This window comes from Kogia breviceps, chromosome 4, assembly GCF_026419965.1.
Source record: "Kogia breviceps isolate mKogBre1 chromosome 4, mKogBre1 haplotype 1, whole genome shotgun sequence".
Lineage (NCBI taxonomy): Eukaryota > Metazoa > Chordata > Mammalia > Artiodactyla > Physeteridae > Kogia > Kogia breviceps.
In genome coordinates this window covers 50,606,874-50,628,873 of record NC_081313.1, presented here as the reverse complement: position 1 = coordinate 50,628,873, position 22,000 = coordinate 50,606,874, and the positions used below count along the sequence as shown (strand labels likewise).

Below are 22,000 nucleotides of genomic sequence, written 5' to 3'. Positions count from 1 at the left end.
AAATTTTTTGGGGTCATTGATACTGCCAATAAAGCTGGAAAAAAAGAATAAAAAACCTTCATTAATGTTTGAATCCGTATGTAACCTCCATGGGGTGATGTTGGGAGATATTTGGAAATATAAGGGGGGATACTGGTAGTTACAATAAGTGAAGGGTCTACTTCTGGTCAGATGTGCTAAATGTTCAGCAATGTTGGGTTAGTCTCATACAGTGAAGAACTGTCCTGACCAAAAGATCAATAGGACTCTTTTTGAGAAACACAGTAGGGGTCCCTTATTTGAAACAAAATAAGGAATTAAGAAAATGACCCATGGGTAGTTAAATTCATAACTAAAGTTTGTTATTAGATAAACCTACCTTTTTAGATCATGGCTCAGACAGGGCCTCATTTAAGTAGCAATATCTATATCAAGAAATTATTCCTAACATTTCTAAGTCTACAAATAGAAATTATTGAAATATTTAGTAATCTATGCTATTAGTTATATCAGCTGGTTATCAGTCTTATAAATATTTACAGTCATTTAAGTGAATGAAAAGGAATATATTTTCTAATTTTTGATTTATATAACTAGAAATATTATGTTACTAGCTGTTAAATATTTTGGAGATCAACCTGATAGGAAATGTTGTTCAGAAAAATCAGACTCCATTAATTTTCTTCAGACTCCATTAATTTTCTTTTTTTCTGGCTGCACCATGTGGCATGTGGGATCTTAGTTTCCTGACCAGGGATTGAACCCATGCCCCCCTGCATTGAAAGCGTGGAGTCTTAACCACTGGCCCACCAGGGAAGTCCCAGACTCCATTAATTCAATGACAACTTAGTTTAAGAAAAAAAAAGCATTTTATCTGCTTGAGATATTATTTTCCCTATTGAGAATTTAAAAAGGCACTATTACCTCAGATTCATCTTATCTTTTCAATGCTCTGCTACTATTCCTGAGAAATCATCACCCACTTCACAGGAAGTTATATTATCAAATCAGCTTGAAAAGTCTCATATTCGGCCACCAGTTGTCTGTATAAGCTCTTTTGAAAATAAACAAGTAATCTTATTCTTTTCCTGTTCTGAATGAAATCTTAGGACATACCACATAAGCAATGTAGAATAAAATAAACTGAAAGCATAATACATATTTCAGAATGAACTCGAAAGTTTCTAGTTACTTAAATTGCCTCTTTTTAAATTCTCTTGTAATATTTTTAGAAATTAACCTAATGGCCTTTCATTTTCTCAGACCAGAAAGAGTAACAAAAGAAAAAGCAGTTCCTGTGCCATATGTTATTATTTTCTCTCCTTGCTATTTTAAGAAAAAGGATATTTAAAGGTAGGATTGAAGAAAAAATTAACAGAATAGAAACTGTTTCCAGACAGATTATATTTTCAGATTCTACTATAAAATAGTTAATTTATACATAATCTTGTATTATATCCAATATAATATTTCAGCCCATCAGAAATGAAGTAGATCATATATTTTAAGTAATATAAAACTGCAGAACCTCTACTGTATTACCAAAATAATAGAATTGTTCACAAAAGAGTAGTAACCTAAAATTTCTCAACGTTTTCAATTTTCCTAGAAAAGTTAAAATTTGTATGTAGAGTAGACCTTTGCTAATAAAAACCATTTCATTGTCAGCACAGTTATGAAGTTTTTGTTTTAAATATCTTAAGCTGCTTTGCTTAATTATAGCACAAGCCTGATACTAGGGAAGGTAAAGATTTGTTTACATCTGTTCAGTTGTCTGCAAGTTTTCAGTAGCAAATTATAAATCTGGAAATGTTAAAACAGTTTCATATCAGCTTATTAATTTTAATGAACTAATGCTCTAATAGCTGTTAAAATTTGTGAGTAAACATCTCATTTAATATTCATCTTTTTAAAGCCATAATAAATAAGCCCTTCTATTTCATGTTCACTGTAAAAACAAAAGATACAGCTACAGCTATGGTATAGTGAATCATGGCAGTAGCTCCACCATTTGACAAAAAAGTTCTGGAACTTTCAAGCATATCTTCAGATCATTAGCATACTCCTTAATGTCCCCAAAGGAAAGAACTTGGGATTGTCCCTACCCCCTTCTTTACATACTTTTTTGTTTTGCAACTTCTTTTCCTCTCTTGAGACTACCTTGATAACCATTTCAACCCACTTTCCTTTTTAAACAGATTTTTTTAAATGTAATTTTTTTTTTTTTGTTTTACAGATGAAAAAATAGGCAAATAGATTTGGTACCTTGGATATAACATGGAAGTAATAAACACTTTGTAATATCCCATCGCATTTTCCCCCAGAGAGGTGTTGTTCTCAGCATATTGGCTAAACTCTAATTTGTGCCACTACTTGCAGATTTCTTAAATTTGCACTGTAGTTTCAAATTAAATTTATATATATGATCCAAAACAAATGGGCAACTGCCATGCACTATTAAACTATCACTGAATTATGCCAGAGTTAACTTCACTTCAGTGTAAGAAAAACACTAATCCTCTCCTTTATTTACAACATTGTATTCTGTCTGATTAATTCATTCTTCATAATAGCATGGATATGATACTGCCCGGAAGTCAGAGAAAAAATAGAAGGACTGTTCATGGTACCTTTCCATTTTTTTTTTTTTCTTTTTTGAGGTACGCGGGCTTCTCACTCTTGTGGCCTCTCCCATTGTGGAGCACAGGCTCCAGACACGCAGGCTCAGCGGCCATGGCTCACGGGCCCAGCCGCTAACACGGCATGTGGGATCTTCCCGGACCGGGGCACAAACCCGTGTCCCCTGCATTGGCAGGTGGACTCTCAACCACTGCGCCACCAGGGAAGCCCCGGTACCTTTCCATTTGGAGTCCACATTCTGTTTTGCTATATAGTCACAAATCCTAGCAGCTTCCAGAGTAATGTATCTCAGCCTTAGTACTTTGTCTGCATATTGGACAAAAGCTCTCCTGTGGAGCTTTAATTACTACTGATGTTTGAGATGCATCTCCAGAGATTCTGATTTAATTGGTCTGGGATATGACCAGAGGATTGGGATTCACTTAAGATCATAGTGTGAAATATCACAAACCAATACCCAGAACTGTTTTGCTTCCAAAAAACTAAAGAAAACAAAACCTTATCTCTTCTCCTTCCTCATGCAAAAAAATTTGTTTTTCATCTGTTCAAGTTAATTGAGGACCTTGGAAATTTCCAAGACGAGATGAAAAGTTCTGTTTCATAATAATGGTTTTATTTTGTAGTTAATTTATTTTAGGGCATCCAATTCCTGAAATTCTGGTTTAAAATTATAAATGTGGATGGTTATCTCTCTTGGAAGTTCTTTATGTCTTTATTAGTATCATCAAGCTAAATTCTTGACTGATTGATTGAAAGGAGACTGAGTACTTTACATTTTACTTTCCCTAAGGAATCAGTGATGTAAACTGTAATTTCTCTAGAAGCTAGTTATTTTAACTACTTTGTGCAAATATAATCATATTCTGCAAAAAAAGAAAGAAAACCTAAAAATTCCTTACATAACTTTGAATCCACAACTTCAGGATTTTTTTGAGTCTAAAGTAAATTTATAAGATTTAAAATCGTACATTTAAAATAATGGCTTATGAACAATGGAAGGCTTTTGATCTGTAATATGAGTAGTGCAGGATGATTATCCAATCTTTAGCTTATATATAGAAAAGCAAATTAGGGTCAACAGGGTCATGTATGCCTCCATGCATAATTTTATCAGAAAGCACCATAATAACCCCAATATTTATACAAGAGAAAAACTAAGAAACAGGGAAGTGCTCATTAAATAAGATGAATTTAAAATTTGTTAATTATAGATGGATTGAAGAGATGCAGTCTATAGTCTCAGCAATGTCTTAATGAAAATTTCCTCAATGTTCAGATATAAATGATTTGGAAACTAGAATTTCTCTCTAAAGTCTAGGTCACTTCCACCAAGAACACTCATAACACCTGTCATGAAAAATGCAAATAGGAACAAACTATAAACATTTTGCTTTGCATCTCCAACAGGAAGACGATTCCTACTTTCCTACCCAGTAGGAGGAAGGAAGACGTTTTCCTGACCCAGCAACAGTCCTGCCGATAAGAGGCTGTCACAACTCAGCCAATGAAAAGCCAATACACTCTGAACTCCCAGTTTCCTCCAATGGACTCTTTGTTTATAATAGCCCCTTCTAACTCCCCCTTCTCCTCTGTAAAAGGACATTTATCTCCCTTGTTTTCTGGACTTGTCTGTGGTTTGCCACAGAGTACATGTCCTGCATTGTAATTCTTTGTTCTTTCTGAATAAACCTGTTTTGCTAGTAAAACAACTGGTTGTTTCTATTATTTTAGGTCAACATTTGATTATTGGCCACATTTTCTTAACCTTTCCTTTCTTAAATTATGTCTCATAATTTTTTATTGTATGAATTATCCATAGAGATTGAAGTAGATATTATTTCCCTCCACAGAGGGTTGGCCCTTTTGTCAGGCAGACAGAGTGACTCATTGTCTCAACTCAATAATTAATAAGCTGGATTGAGGTTGAAGTTAGATTGCAGCTTTCATTAGATTCAGTCAACCTCTGATTTTAAACAGCTTAAAAGGGCATGACCTATGTTGTGTTTGTTGCAGGCTCCTTTAATGGGACTTGATGTCCTAAACCCTATGGAGTCCACTATGGGACTGCGGATTTGTACTCTGCTTTCAGGTCCTGACCCCTCCTTGAGCATGGTACTTTGGGTTTTTTGGTTAAGAGTTTAGCAGGTCTCTATCTCCTCTAATCTGCTTTTCAGAGGTTGTGAAAGTAACTCCTTTGTCTTCCATCCTACATGGGTTTAAAATACAGTAAATGTCTTAAGGAGGATTCTTACTATGTGTTTGTTGTAGGCCTCTCTACACTATGGCTTGATTTCTAAACTCTGTGAGATTGTTGGAGATTTCATTTTGCTCATTTGGGCCAACTGCTTAGCCTCTTGTACTGCCACAGCTCTCAGCAAATGTCTCATATGGCCCTATGTTCAGACTCCTCTTCCTACCTGACATGTCAGTCCATATGGTTGTCAAAACCTCAGCTGATTTCTCTTTCCTCTAGTAGAGTCCTCTGCCTATGGCAAGACTGATCCTCAGATAATTCCCAGACTCAGAAAAACTCCCAGAGAAGCCAATAGCTGGCAATATTAGGTTTCCTGGGGGACTCGCCCCATACTGGAATTTTACTTATCTAGCCTTCCATAGATCTTTTATTTATTTAAAACTATAATTTTTCTAATTCATCACTTTACTCCCAGATATTACCATTGAGGGTGATGACTTGCCATCACTTATTGTATCCTAATGTATCTTATTATATCTTCTATAGCCTAGAGAAAGAAATCTCCACTGCTGTTATTGTAAGAAATAATAAGCCTGACCTGTGTTTATCCTTGCATTTCTCAGAGTTCTGTGGCTGTTTTCTTATTTTTGTGCTCAAAATCAGGTCCCATGCATCCCTCTAACCAGTTTTCCTCATCTGTCAATTTCAACTTTGTTGCTGATGATCAAATGAGATTGCTACTCTTCCAGTGCTGAACTAAGAGATAATAGCTCTGCATCTCATGTATGTAACAGGTCCACAGCATAGTGGAGATCTGCTATAATTTTTCACAACATGTTCTGATTGTTTGGGATAAAAGCTGTAATAAACACAAAGAATAACATACAGTCATTGCACAAACCCAGAAGCCTCCTCAGAGTACCTTTATATGCCTTGCCCACCTCTGCATGCTAGGGTGCATATCCACTATCACCCACAAGGGTACACCACTCATCATGATTATAGAATAGGATAAAGTGACCAGAGGGTCTCTCAGAGACGCAGGAAGTTTTCCATTACTTCTCTTAAGTCCCATCTCCTCAACCTTCATTTTTTATTCCAAGATTGACCACAATTTTCCAGGATAATTCACAGTGAATACACATATTGCCTACTGCCCTAACAATGTCATACAGTGGTCAGACCTTAGAACACTTGAACACTTCTGAAGTCTTTAGACATTGACAGTCCAGTTTGAATTTGGCTCTGTTCTTTCACTTCCTTTCTGGTCTCTCTTAATCAAAGGTTCAAAAAATTCAGCGTCAAGTACCAAAGTCACCTTATTATATGTTTAAACGTTTTAACTCTGTGTCATCTATTCTGCAGGGTACATAGGGATATCATTAGTAATGGGAAAGCACAGTATTAAAACTGTGAGCTCAGGGTCAAGGTCAGATGCAGCCACCCTCTCCCACCATAAGAATTTGCTTCCAGTCCTAATTTCAGTGGTCCTGTGGTTAGTGAGTGGGCATGTACAGGCATATGTATGCATTTATGTTATGTATGCAAGTATTTGTAAATGAAGGTAGTATTTCCTACCAACATCCTACTTCATATGGGATTAATAAATCAACTTCTATATATGTGAAACCATGAAGGGGACAGAATTTATGTGTGTAAGAAAGTGTGTCTGTGTGTGGGGGGGTGGATAAAACTTCTGGTAATTTAAAAAATAACAGTTATAAAGTGGTGATATTTGAACAAAGTGTACAATTTGTACTATAATTTGGTTCAATCATAAACTTAATATAGAAGAAAAGGGTGTTTTAATTTTGAGTTCACTGCCCAATTGAATTATCCAGTCTTAGACAGAGACTATGAATTCCATGACCCAACACCAGAATAACACTGGGTCATGTGAAAAGGAATGGAAATATTCTAGATAAATGTAAGCTAGCACTTATATCTCTTATCAGGATTAACTGCACTGATGACTCTGTCAATCTTAGTTCCTTCCTCTGAAATATGTACCATTTCCAGGCATTGCATCCTCAATTTATTTTATCAGTATCCAATTGACATGGTTTCCAGTCCCATTAGTATCCCTGAAACAGGCAACCAGGACCTAGAAATCATCTTCCATGAGGAACAGTTGAAGGAATGTGGATATTTTCTGTGTGGAATAAAGACTTCCAGAGAACATCATATATGTCTTTGTATATTTGAAAAACAGTCTTATGGAGGAAGATTAAAACAGACTTGAACTAATAAAAGGAAACTGTGAAAAGGCAGATTTCATTTACACAGAAATTTATCTGAAAGAGTTGTTAAAATGGACAAACTTACTTTTTCAGGTAGTAAGCTCCCTGTCATTGTATGTGATAAGCAGAATCTAGACATCCATCTCCGAGCATGGTTGTTGAGGCTGTTCTTGTATTGGTTGGAGAAGTTACATTATGTATCTTCTCTAACTCTTTAGAATCTATGATTTTATATTTTAGTGGGATTGCATGTAACTACCTGTTTTTAAAGTAGTTTCTGATATTGTAAGGCTTATTACTGGTTTGGCTTCAAAATTTTAAACTCATTAGTAAACCTGATAGCAAAAACAGGACCTGATTCTCCCATTAGAAAATAAATAGAAAGAAAAAGACATAATTCTTAGGCCCTTTCAAAAAATTATCTTGTGAATAAAATTGTTGTAGTTTGAGAAGAAATGTAAAGGTTAATGAACTTTCTACTAAAAGACAGCACCACGTCTACAACATATTTTAAAATCCCTCTGATTTTACCTCCAACTTTCTGAGAAGGCAGATTTCTGGGTTATATTAAACTCCTGCTGTTTGACCATGTACTGTTTTGTTCTCTATTAGAGATAAGCATTTTTTCCATGTGAATCTTCCTTCATTTATACTGAGCATGTTTAAACTTGCAGAATCAATCGAACACCTTCAGATGAACTAATGAGCAAATAAAACAATTCCCCAGGCTTTTACAAGAAATGAATGGATTTGTCATAAACATATCTCTAACACCTTCACTTCAGCTGCATGTTCTTGTTATTGCCATAAAAAATTAACACATTGGATTTTAAATCATGACTTTTATTTCATTGACTTGATTATATTTAGAAAATAAAAATTCAACACTGTGGACTTTTTGTTTTTGGCAAAAAGATCTTAGTAAAACCTCTTAGCTGATTAACTTTATATGTGTGTATATATACATATATGTACACACACAGACACACATATGTAAAATTGGTTTCTTAGGAAACCAATGGCATGGCTGAAAATCATGTCAATTAGATACTGATAAAATGAGGATGCAATGCCTGGAAACAGTAGGTACTTCAGAGGAAGGAACTAAGATTGACAGCATCAGCAGTGTAATTGGTATCTGATAAGAGATGTAAAGTGCTAGCTCACATTTATCTAGAATACTTCCATTCCTTTTCACATAACACATTTTATGTATAAACACATAAAATATGTATTTGTAAGAAAAAAATTAAAACATGTCTGCTTACTCATCAATATCTCTAAGACACTACTTGACAGGGTGAAAGGGATGGGTCTGTAGTAGGTAAGTGTGAGCGAGCTTTATGGCTGAGTGAATTCAAAAGAGTTGATATGAACTTCACTAATTAGGAAATCTAAAACTATGTTAAAATGTTTTGTTTTTTTGTGGAAAGAACACTAATTGTACGGAGCCAAAGGCGTCTATGGCAATGTCTACTCTTTCCAGTTATATCCCCCACCTTCCCACCTTACTTCCTTCTACTAACTTCTGAAAATTAAGCTGAAAAGAAACAATTTTGAGAAAATTAACATGGCATGGATGGTATGGTACATTTAGTACTGTGATATAATATGGATATCACAGATCCCAATTTTCAAGTATGATCCTAATTTTGTACAATTTCATTATTTTTAATCAAGATGACTCAATAAATATTGAATTAAGTGTGCTTTATTCTTATGAAAAATAATCAGAAATCAAAAATACTGCATACAATATATTACTGAGATTACTGAGAGGGAAATTTATGACCTTAAATAATAATTTTTTAAAAATTAAAAGGATAAAAATTAATGTCCTAGAAAGCCACCTTAAGTATTAAAATGACAGAATAAATCCAAAAATTGCAGTAAGGATTTAATAAAGAGCAGAAATTAATGAAATTGAAAATAAAGATACAATAGAGTCAATTTCAAAAACTCATTATTTAAAAAGAATAATGAAATTTACAAATATCTAGCAAGATCAGGAAAAAATCAGGGCATGAGTAAATAATATTAATATACAAAGAGAACGGAATTATAGACACAGAAGAGATTAAATGATATGAACAACTTTTTGTCAAAAAATTTTAAAACAGAAAAAATTAATTCCTAGCAAAAAGATAAATTATATAAACTGATTCAAAACAGAAATCGAGAAAACAAAGACATTTTGAAAAAGGAAACATAGGGGCAATCTTACTCATAAATATAGATGTTAAAAAAAAAAGAACCTCAAGCAAAAGTGGTATTCCCCGCTTTTCCAAAGTTCACTTTATGCCACTTTTGCTTTTATGAAAGGCCTAAACTAGTACTCTTTTCACTAACTGAAAGAAATCTGAAAAGGATTTTGGCTTTTAAGAAAAAAGAGGAAAATCGAAAAAAGAATTTTACGTTTGTTTTGCAGGGAGCCATCATAGAGGCAGCACATACCCCCAGCAGGCAGAGTGGCACCACCAAGCTCCTTCCCCAGGATTACAGCCAACATCTCAGCATCAGGCTGCCATAGCATGAACTGTGTCTGTGAGCATCTGTGCTTTATCTCAGTTTATTTTGTGTATCCATTAGCAAGATGTGTCCTAAGGTAATTGTTTCTTTGCTTTACCCCTTTTGGCTTATGAAAAATTTCACAGGAATGTTCTACTTTCACATATGGGGGAAGCCTGAATTAGCAAACCAAGTTTACCAATGCACAAAAATGATCAAGTTGAGTTCTTCCCAAGAATACAACAGCAGTTTGACATTAGAAGGTCTCCTACAATCTATTAATGTAATTCAGCACATTAACAGATTGAAGAAGTAAATCTGTTATAGTCATTTCAAAAATGTTGAAAAAAATCCCCAAATTAAAAATCCATTCAAGAAAGAGATTAAGAGAAAACTAGGAACAGATGGGAACTTTCTTAAAACCTGATAAACGGTATCTACCCAAGATGCAGAGCAACAGTTCTACTCAATGGAAAACATTAAAATATTCCTTTTAATATCAGAGATGCTGCTATCTGTTTTTCTATTCAAAATCAAACAGAAGTCCTCGCTCAGAAAGTATGGCAAGAAAAAAAAGAAGAAAAAAATGTATGTGTTAGTTTGAAAGATATGTGTCTTTATTTACATACAAGACAGATATGATTGTCTTCATTCAAAGCCCCCCAAACCCTATAAATAATGAAACTGAAGGTAATTTAGTAAGGTTGCTGAATATGGGATCGAAATCCCACAAGGACATTTCTATACAATAACAGGGAATAATTAACAAAACCCAGCATCACTATTTAATACTCAGAAAAGGGGGCTATTATTTGAAGAAAGACATGAACCCTCTGTAACACATGGTAAGAGGTAGATTCTAGATAAAGACCTAAATGAGAAAAGTTTTTTAATATTAACTTCATAGCTTTACCTAAGCAGAAACCTTTGTGACCTAGGAATGGGTAAGAACTTCTTAAAACTTCAAAACACAATGACAATGCAAACAAGGTGGATTTAATTAGGTCAAAGTTCAGAATTTCTTTCAGTGAAGGACACCATGGATAAACTTAATATACAGATAATAAAATGGGATAAGAGATTTATAGTGTCTAAAGCAGACAATGGATTAATATCTAGAATATACAAGAAATTCTGTAAAACTGATAAGGGCAGAAACCCCCTTAGAAAAATGAGAAAAGCAGTTACAGAAGAGGAATCTGAAAGACTGATGAGCATTTGTAGGGATCTTAAACTACTAGAGACCAGATAAAAGCAAATTAAATCAATACTGAGTGTTCCTAATTCCCATTCTCTGTCAACGCTTGTCATCTTCCATAGTTCTAATTTCCTCCAACCCTCATGCACTGTTAATAGGTATCTATACTGGTCATTTGGGGGAACTGTTGGCATTATTTACTCAAGTTAAGTATATTCATATTCTGTGACCCATACATTCTGCTCCTGAGTCTACAGGCCAAACAAATTTTGACAACGTCCACATTAGGATATTCATTAGTATTACATGTAGTGGCAGGAAGCTGGAGGTATTCTGTGTTCCACTCAGTGAATAGCTGGATAAAATGTGGTAGATGCACATCTTAGGAGAACATATTTAGAACCCACAGATTATAAATACACATAGCCACCCGGATGCATCTAAAAGCCTAGTGCTAGGGGCTTCCCTGGTGGCGCAGTGGTTGAGAATCCGCCTGCCGATGCAGAGGACACGGGTTCGTGCCCTGGTCCGGGAAGATCCCACATGCCGCGGAGTGGCTGGGCCCATGAGCCATGGCCACTGAGCCTGTGCGTCCGGAGCCTGTGCTCCTCAATGGGAGAGGCCACAACAGTGAGAGGCCCGCGCACCACAAAAAAAAAAAAAAAAAAAGCCTAGTGATAGATGAAAAAGATAAGAAACAGTGCAATATATAATGACACCATTCCCGTGTTTATGCACCATTCTGTGCATAAAATATAAGCACAGAAAACAACAGTAAACACAATTTAAGAAGACAATATAAAAGATACGGATTAAATAAACTCAACATAATGGAAAGTAGGATATGAGGATAAAAGGAAACAAATGAGTGTGTGGACTGGTGATGATGGTAGCCGTTAATTAAGAAGTGGGACTGGATTAACTATATGCACTCAAGGTTCAGAGGAGGAGAAAAGAGGATGACAACATAGCAAATATATGTGAATAAATCGCACCAAAAGGTGTATAAAACATTTGTAAAGGAAATTATCACCTTTTATTATAGACATTAAAGATTTAGGGGATCTAAATAAAAGAAGAGAAAAACCAGTTAGTGGATGGGGAAGGTTATTATTAGGATGTCAATTCTCCCCTCATTGACTCATGCATTGAATAGGAACTTCTTCCCTTAATCCAACATGGTTTTCATGGAACTTGACAAGATGATTCTAAAATTCAAAGAGCCAAAAAACAAAAAGAAAAAAAAAAGGTCAAGACACTCATGCAGCAAAACAAGTTTGAAGGGAGATATCAAAACTTCTTACAAGGCTCCAGTAATTGAGACAGTATGGTATTGGCACAGGATTTGACATACAGACCAAAGGAACCAAATAAAGACCTCAGAAATAGACTCACACAAATGGAAATTTAAAATATAACAGATTAGCACTATGAATCAGTGGGGGAAATAATGAATTATTTTCAGTAAATGGTGGTTGGAAAAAATCCCAAAGTGACTGGATCCCTACCCTATAACACAACCCCCCTCTCCGCCAAAACCCAGAAAATATCAACAACACAAATCATTTCAAAAATATTTGAAATATAAATATTTGAAAAATAAAATATTTTTTAAAATTGAAAATATTTGAAAAATACACAGGAAAATATCTTTATGACATTGGGGATAGAGAAGAATTTCTTAAGGCAGATAATACATGCCAGAAAGATGATAAAGAAAATGAAGAACTACAATTCATTAAAAGATATCATAGAGTGAAAAGACAAACCACAAATGAGAGAAGATAGCACCCATTCAAATAATTAAAAAAGGAGTCAGAAGAAAATATTTTAAAACTCTCAAAAATCAACAAGAAAAATGCAACCAATAGGAAAATGGACAAAATCCGTAAAGCAATTTCACAGATGAAGAAATTCTATAGCTAATACACATATAAAGTTATTTTCAATCCCCATTGGTAACTAGAGAAAGTGAAATTAAATCCCTAGTGAGATATCATTTTATACCTATCAGACTGGCAAAATCTAAAGGACTGAAAACATCAAATGTGGTAAACAAAGCTGGTGATAGATCAGCACTCATTTAGAAAAATGGTTTAGTTTAGGTAGTCAAATTAAAGATGTGTTTTTCTTATGACCCAGCTGTTTGCTACTGGCATTTATTCTAGAGGAACTCTTATGCTCCAGGAGAGATGAAAATAATATTTATAGCAGTGTTGTTTATGAACAAAAACTGGGATAACTCAGTTGTTCATCAACAGGAGAACAGATAAATTGTACCATATTCACATAGTGGGTGATAGTATAGCAGTAAAAATAAATGAATGCGGCTACGCTCACTGAAAAGACAAATCCAAGAAACATAATGCTGAGTGAAAAAGCAAATATAGAATACATACATTGTTACCCCTGCAAAAGTTCAAAGACAAGCAAAATTAAATAACACTAAGTATACATATGTATACTTACTTGTGTAAAGAAATGATAAATACAAAATTCAGGGGAGGCAGGAAGCAAACAAAGAAGAAGCACAGAAGGTGCTTCAGTAATACTGGTAATTCAGTCTGGTTTGTGATTAAAATCCTATGTGTAGCTTTTCAGGCCTAACCATAGGCAATTATGGAGGCTTTACCTGGTAGGCATCACAGAAGAAAGCTGCCCTCCCCACACCAGATTTGGTGTAAAGCCAGTGCATTACAATCTCTGAAGGAGCTGCAATCAAGGTCTCAGGACCCTGGCCTGTGATGCTCTTTCATATATTTACATTCCTCAGCACCTGCATTCCTGGGTCCTTTATCTGAGGGCTTGGGCAGAGGGCTTCTTCTGGGCCTCTGCTGAGACCTCTTTAGAGGGGTATTAGGGAGAAACCTTAAAGATACTTTTCCCCACTCTGAATTAGTACCCAGAACTTTTCCACTCCTCTTCCCTTCTCCCCCCTCTGCCCCCCCAAAACCCCAACACACACACATATACACCCCTCAGGGCCCATGAAAGTGCCAAGGCCTTTTGTTCGGGGCCTCCTCAACAATAAGATTACCCCCACATCTGTCCTGGTCCACTTGACCCTGGACCAGTGCACTGTTCCATGGAGGAAAATAGAATATTGGGGGTGGGGGGGTTGGCATTTCCTCCAGTTTTACACTCTTGTTTACACCACTGTACCAAGTGATTAAAGGCTTAACTCTTTCAGTTTTGGCTAAGCCTTGCTTAGCATAGCTGAGCTCTTGATAGTAATATATTGCTTAAGTTAGGTTGTGTAATAAAGCTACTTTGAACCTCCTCCATAAAAACTTATAAAAAGTTAAAGTTCTGTGGAACTTCTATAGGGAGGACAAATAAGATTAAATCACAAAGAAGCAAATATTTAATTTATATCTTCAGTACCCCAGAGTACAAAAAAGAAAAAACAAAGGATATTGAGGGGTTATCAGAAAAGTGACTCATTCTTTTTAAAATGTGGATATAGGGTAGAAGGTAGGATATAAAGGAATCTTTTAAAGCACATAATTCATTTAATAAATGTTCTCTTCTTTGGTGTGAAATCCTTTAAGTAAGACTGAATTTCACATTATATTTTGGGCTAAATGTAATATATTTTAAAATGTATCTATACCAAATCTATGGACAATGGGTTTTTATAGTTACTTACCACTTTATAAAACAGTATGTACTTATAAAATGTCTTTAAACTAACTTTCTTCATTCAAACTACTGTATAAAGTTATATTTGTCCTTAAACTACTTTCTTCAAACCTTGAGGATTTTGTAATTCAATTTATCTTTTGCCTCAACCATACAAGGCTCTGTTTTTACCTCCTTTTGGTTTACATCATTGCTGTACTGATCTTATTGGTCTTCTTATGTAGAAGTCCCTCTTGTTCCCTGAAGATCAGAGTTCTCCATATCTGAGCTTCTCCAACCAGACCCCCCCAAAACATCATAAGGGTAAATACTAAAACTGCACAGTAGTCTATGTTCTGACAGACCATGGTTTTATAAAAGACGAAATTATATTTTATGTTTATACTGTCTGTTCATTACACATAACAAATTCTCAAAGGTGAAAAAGGTATTAGAGACTGCCTTGCCCTAATTTGATAATTCCATATATCTATATAACACAATTAGTTATAATTTAGAATGTGCTTTCACATCAGCTCATTTGATCCTTGTAACTATGTTAATTAGGAATATATAATTATTACCATCTTACAGATCAGAAACAAACAAAAGAAGAGGTTTCTATGATATCCCTGAGGTCATACATTTAGTTAGACATGAACTCAGAAATAAGTATTCCTTGTCCATTGTACAAGCATGAGACACTCTATACTAAAGCACGGACACTTTCTACTTGTCCTAAACTTGTGGGACAACTTGTAAAATATTAAAATAAAATAGTATGAAAGTGAAACACTTCCAAACTCATTCTATGAGGCCACCATCACCCTGACACCAAAACCAGACAAAGATACCAGAAAAAAAATAAAATTACAGGTCAACACCATTGATGAACACAGATGCAAAAATCCTCAACAAAATACTAGCAAACTGACTCCAACAATACATTAAGAGCCAGAGCAATCCTGAGAAAGAAAAATGGAGCTGGAGGAATCAGACTCCCTGACTTCAGCCTGTACTACAAAACTACAGTAATCAAAACAGCATGGTACTGGAAAAATACATAAATATAGATCAATAGAACAGGATAGAAAGCCCAGAAATAAACCCACCACTTATGGTCAATTAATCTATGATAAAGTGGGCAACAACATAAAATGGAGAAAAGACAGTCTCTTCAGTAAGTGGTACTGGGAAGACTGGACAGCTACATGTAAAAGAATGAAATTAGAACATTCTCTAACACCATATACAAAAATAAACTCAAAATGGATTAAAGACCTAAATGTAAGACCAGATACTATAAAAGTCCCAGAGGAAAACACAGGCAGAACACTCTTTAACATAAACCACAGCAATATTTTTGGGGGACTCATCTCCTAGAGTAATGAAAATAAAAGCAAAAATAAACAAATGGGACCTAATTAAAATCAAAAGCTTTTGCACAGCAAAAAAAGACCACAAACAAAACAGAAAGGCAGCCTATGGGAGAAAGTATTTGCAAATGATGTGACCAACAAGGGATTAATTTCCAAAATAGCTCAATATCAAAAAAACCAACCCAATCAAAAATGGGCCGAAGACCTAAACAGACATTTCTACAAAGAAGACATACAGATGGCTAATAGGCACACAAAAAATGTTCAACATGGATAATTATTAGAGAAATGCAAATCAAAACTACAATGAGGTACCACCTCACATCAAAAAACTACAAATAATAAATGCTGGAGAAGGTGTGGAGAAAAAGGAACCCTCCTACACTGTTGGTGGGAATGTAAATTGGTACAGTCACTATCGAGAATGGAGTATGGAGGTTCCTTAAAAAACTAAAAGTGGAGTTACCATATGATCCTGTAATCCCACCCTTGGTCATATATCTGGAGCAAACTCTAATTCAAAAAGATACATGCACCCCTATGTTCATAGCAGCACTATTTACAATAGCCAAGACATGGGAACAACCTAAATGTCCACTGACAGATGAATGGATAAAGATGTGTGTGTGTGTGTGTGTGTGTATGTGTGTGTGTGTGTGTGTGTGTATGTGTGTGTGTCTGTATCTATACCTATGAACAATGGAATATTACCCAACCATAAAAAAGAATGAAATAATGGCATTTGCGGCAGCATGGATGGACATAGAGATTATCGTAGTAAGTGAAATAAGACAGAGAAAGACAAATATCATATGATATCACTTATATGTGGAATCTTAAAAAAAAAGATACAAATGAACTTATTTACAAGACAGAAATAGACCCATGACATAGAAAACAAACTTATGGTTACCAAAGGGGAAAGGGCCAGGGAAGGGATAAATTAAGAGTTTGGGATTAACATACACATACTACTATATATAAAATAGATAACAAACAAGGACCTACTGTATAGCACAGGGAACTAGACTTAATAACTTGTAATAACCTATAAGGTAAATGAATCTGAAAAAGAATATATATATATATATGTATATACATACATATTTTAAACTGAATTGCTCTGCTGTACACCTGAAACTAACATGACATGGTAAATCAACTATACTTCAATAAAAGAGAAATAATTTATTAAAACATAACTGAGATTAGAACCAATAAAATGAAATGAACTTAAATTATAATAATGAGTTGTTCAAAACATTTATAAGGAATACTAATGCTTTTGTCAAATCTGTTACTTTTGAGTTCATTATCTACATATTAAACATTATTGACATCAAGGCAAAGTATATTTAATCATGAGTTTTTCTCAGATTTTGCTCTTACTGTATAGTCTCCATCTTTTTCATATGTACACCTGTAGCTTTCAGTAAGAGGATACTTAGCAAAATCCTTACTTAAAATTGACCAGTGCAGAAATATTTTTCTACTAATATATCCAAGGAAGAAAGAAAACAGCTTTATAAAAGACCTTGGACAATGTTACCAGACTTTTTTTTCTTTTGCATTAGTTCCTTACCTCCAAAAAGATGGAATGCTTTTCTGCGGCTTGGTAGGGGCCACTTTGCAGAGCTGGATTTCTGAAAGCTTTGTTTTCTTTTCAAATATTCTTTAGTAAAGAATGTTTTTGTGGCATTGTTCAGTTCTAGAGTAAAGCAAAAGAAAACAGTATTTTTAAACATTAATTTGAGTAAAATGGCAAGAACCTGAAAAATGGTTGTTGTAGTATTTTGATAATAAATTCAGATCTCTTTAAGACAGTGAAGACAAAAGTAGAGTCAACTTTTTTTTAAACCCAAGCAAACCTAACTCCTCCAAATTTGATGCAACTCTGATATGTCTACACATAGAACACACACCTACTGAGCAGCTCTATGTCAGATACTACACCAGATATGGAGATGAATGAGACATAGCCTCTCCCTCAAGAAGACTGCAGTCTAAAAGATGGAAATAAACAGGTAGACCAGAAAAAGGGGGGACATGTGTTATGGGTGTAGCAATAGAATAACTAGAGTGTAATCATGGCTCAGGAGTGATAATGAAAAGGAAAAATCCTTAGAACTTTTTTACTTCATAGTCTCTCTATTTCATTCCATATGTGATGGGTTGACCATTTAGACGCTAATGCTGCTGATATAAAGAAGTTTAAAAAATGTAGAAATAAATTCTCAACTTTTCAGAAACTTATTAATGAGTTAAAGAGAAAAGGAATATATTAATTTGAAATAAATGAATACCAATCAAAGATCACATATGATGACATTCACTTTATTTTTTAAATTTTATGTATGCATGTATGTATGTATGTATGTATGTATTTATTTATTTAGGCTGTGCCGGGTCTTAGCTGCACCATGCAGGATCTTTTAGTTGAGGCATGCGGGCTCTTAGTTGTGGCCAAGTGGGTAAGACTCTGCGCTCCCAATGCAGGGGTTCGCTCTCTGGTGGGGGAACTGGATCCCACATACATTCACTTTATATAAGAGTCTCTGGGTGTGAGCCAGAGAAAGCAAGGCATGATCCGAGTTGAACTGTTCAATGGAGAAGTTCTTCTCAGGGAGGCCAGTGTAGAGCTGGTTACTAACTGAGAAAGTAGTCTTTCCATCGATGGTGCCCTTTTATTTTCATCCCACAATTATTCCTGTACTGTCTTCTCTGTTTCCATCCTTCAGGCTTTGAGCTTCTGCTCAAACCAGTTACATCAAATTATCTCTGTTTTTCCTAATTACTCCCCAGGATTGATTCTTTCCTTAAGCAATTCACAGGGGAAACAGATTCTTAGAGTTTACATTTAACAGCAAAAGAAACATGTAAAAAACAGACCACTCCAAGCAAGGGAGGTTAAGTGTTAAACCACAACTCTGTTTAACTCCCTTTCCCATTCTACACCCAAGGGCCAGTAATTAAAGCACACAAGATAGAGAAAAAGTAATTTCATAGTCTGTGTACTCATTGTGTATGTTGGGGGTTGTTATGACTAGTGAATGTTTTATCCTTCATATGTTTAATAGTTAAATCATTTCAGATTGGATATTCTCACAGTGTTTTCTGCAGCAGTGCACAGTTGTTTTATCAATGTCCACTCTGCCCACTGCCTGTGAACAGCCCCTTAGTATAAGATGGTCATGGCACTACTACCTGGTTAAAAGGGACTCATCAGTGTCATTCATACTGATGAAGAGAATGGAAGAGATTATCAAATGACTTATAACACATTCACTTATACTAACAATTCTTGAAGGGCTTATCCTTAAGCAGTGATGACTGTAATTCAGGGTATTTTCTGAGAAATTAAAAATCCTATAAGTGGTATTGTGTTAACAATTAACTGTAGGGCAAATTGACTCACAACTTCCTAAATGCCTTTAAAAGTAAGACCAGTGTGGTTGGTAAATGATTTCATGTGGGAGATAATATAAACCAAGGTGAAGAGTTTGCAACTCAAGAATTCTTATTCCCCTCCTTTCGCTTTCTCCTCTCCACCTTCTCCTTCTTCTGGAGAGCTTGTAGCCATGCTCTAAAATGTTGACGCAATAACCGGGAGATGCCACTGAACTGCCATCTCTTAAAATGAAAACTTATTTGGAAGTGTAATTGATTTCAGTAAACCAGATCAAAAAGACATTCTTGTAAGAGTTGGCCAATAAGTGCAGTTTTGAAAGCTGGTCACAAATCAAACTTCTCTTAGAGGGTACATGAGAGAGGTAAAAGTAGTAATGATAACTGTGATATTTTTGTTTTCTAGCTTCGAGGAACTTATTACACAATGCACTTTTAACCTACGTAACAAACCCATGTGATTAATGCTCCAAAGAAAAAAAGGGTTCATAAAAATATTTGTAATATCTACAAAAATTATGATCAGAGAAATTACTAAAATGTGCAAAATGAGATGGGAGATGTACCTACAACATTTTGTTGAACATAAATACATGTGCCCATAACATAATCTTATGAGATGTTGGAAGATTTTATTTATTACACTGACCTGAAAGGCCTTTGGAGAAGAGAGGACCTAGAAGCCCTTGTCCCTCCATTTCTGGGGCAAATAAGAATTGGGTTCTAATGCTTCTTAACTGTGGCACCTTTCATAAGTTGTTGAACTTCTCTTTGTACTCGCTTTCTACCCTATATCTGGCAAACATTTATTTTGCAATAGCTATGTGCCTAGCACTTTACTGGTCTAGCTAGAAATACTGAAATTAATTAAACGTAATTCCTGTCTGCTGGGCATTGTACTAGATCACTGATTCCCAAATACGCATCTGGAGCCTGGCTATGCATCAAAATTGCTGAGAGCACTTGTTAAAAAGACAAATTCTAGGACCCTGCCCAGATATTACTGAAGCAGAATTGCTGTGGATGTGACCTAGGAGTCTGTGCTTTCTACAGGCTCCTTGGGTGATTCTGATACACAGTCAAATTTGATAACCACTGGATGAAATGACCTTAAATCCTTTTCTGTTCTAAAATTACCTTAATTTATTTAAATAGGTTAAACCTTATCTCACTCTGCTATAAACTGTACAAACCTTACCCAAGGATGTTGTTCTTTCTATAGAACAGTGTTGCTTCATTCTAGTGGCATTTGAACTTGGAACTCCAGGATTTTGCAACAAATAAAATATTCAGTACTACCTTTCTCAGAATTATTTGGAAGAAGCACTGAGAAAAATCTGAAGGCGGACCAAGATGTAGGGCTCGGAGTAAAAGGTGATAAAAACTACGTTTATCTCCTCCTTTGCCAACCCTACCTCTTAGGGAGTAAAGGCTTCTTATTACAATATACATTATAATGTATTAGATGTAATCAATATTTCATATCATTCAATATGCTAGAAAAAGACAAAACCCTGAATATCCTGGAAAGATTCTAAAGTCTACTCAAATGGTACATTTAGTTAAATGTGGTGGCAGTACCAGTGGAAACAGCAGCATCTTTGCGTGACACTATCATAGAAATAGTAAATAAGTGTTAAGATAAAAGTTCCAGTCTTCTTGACTTGGCTGAATGCAGAAGTCAATCACCAACTACATAAAAACATAATTCACATTATTACAGGGTATATTACCATGAGTTTCACTGTATCGTATCATAAAGAATAAAATAAGAACAACCACATACACAGCACAATTTTGAACTACAGGCAGTACCAATAGGGTAGTGTAACTCTGATTTCTGTTTTATGCTTAAATATGGGCAATTTTATATTTAAACAACTAATTATAATTAAGCAAATATTGTTAGTAATAGTTTTAAGCATTCTGCTAAGTGTAAGAGTTAAAACTGTGAAACAGGCATAGTACCTGCATTAAATCATATCTAGTAAATAGGTAACCATTAAGTTATGAGGTAAGTGCCATGATAGGGTTAATTCAGGCCTTAGGGTCCTATTAAGGAGGGGAATATAATAAGAGTATTATTACAAATACAGGGCACAGTCATTTAGATGGACCCAGTGGTATTATGTTCTAATTTAAAAGGCTAGGATATATGTGTCCACCCATCTCATTTAGATTATTAAAGGCCTTGTTTACCTACTTAAAATTATGTCTCATTATTATGAAAGCTTTTCTTCCCCACAGTTCCCTTCTGAGTCCTATGTTGTTTGATACATAATGTTTCATTTTTCACAAAGATGCAACTTGCAAAAAGATGATGTGACAAAAAGAAATTTGTAGCACGTTTTAATAAAAGTTTTTAAAAAAGACTACTTCTCCAAGAGTTTTGCATTATATATATAGAATGAGCCCTAATTTTGAGTGGAAATCCAACTTTCCTTCATTTCAATAGGCACTGGACATTCTTGTTCACAGGCATTATTTGGTTCCAGGAGATTAATGTACAATAAAGGACACTTGCAAGGAGTAGACAAGATTGGGAATGAAGAGTCCCAATCAGTGGGCATTTGTATAAAAAGGGAGATTTCTAACAAAACAATCTTTACCAGCTGTTGCTTAACCCTCATTTTTTAAACATAGCATTTAGTTTAAGTAACCTCTTGTGAGATGATCTTTAGAACTTTTAGATTAGTCTCATCTCACTCTTCTTCTTTAATATGTTGATGTATATGTTTATACATTTAATATGATGAAAAATAGTAATTTTTTAAGAATATACAATCTAAGATAGTTTTCTTTGTACTGTTTTACAGCAGCAGGAGTAAAATTGAGT

At 34.9% G+C, this 22,000-nt stretch overlaps 1 protein-coding gene across 7 annotated transcripts in view; it reads right to left on the bottom strand.

The window, feature by feature from the left end:
* The window catches only part of RNF180 (ring finger protein 180), a 299,183-nt gene that overhangs the window by 50,466 nt on the left and 226,717 nt on the right, over positions 1 to 22,000 (bottom strand). For all 7 annotated transcript variants that reach the window (XM_059062298.2, XM_067031022.1, XM_067031024.1 and 4 more), the window contains one exon: positions 17,342 to 17,467. In XM_059062298.2, the coding sequence (XP_058918281.1) occupies positions 17,342 to 17,467 (126 nt within the window). The remainder of the gene's footprint in view (positions 1 to 17,341; positions 17,468 to 22,000) is intronic.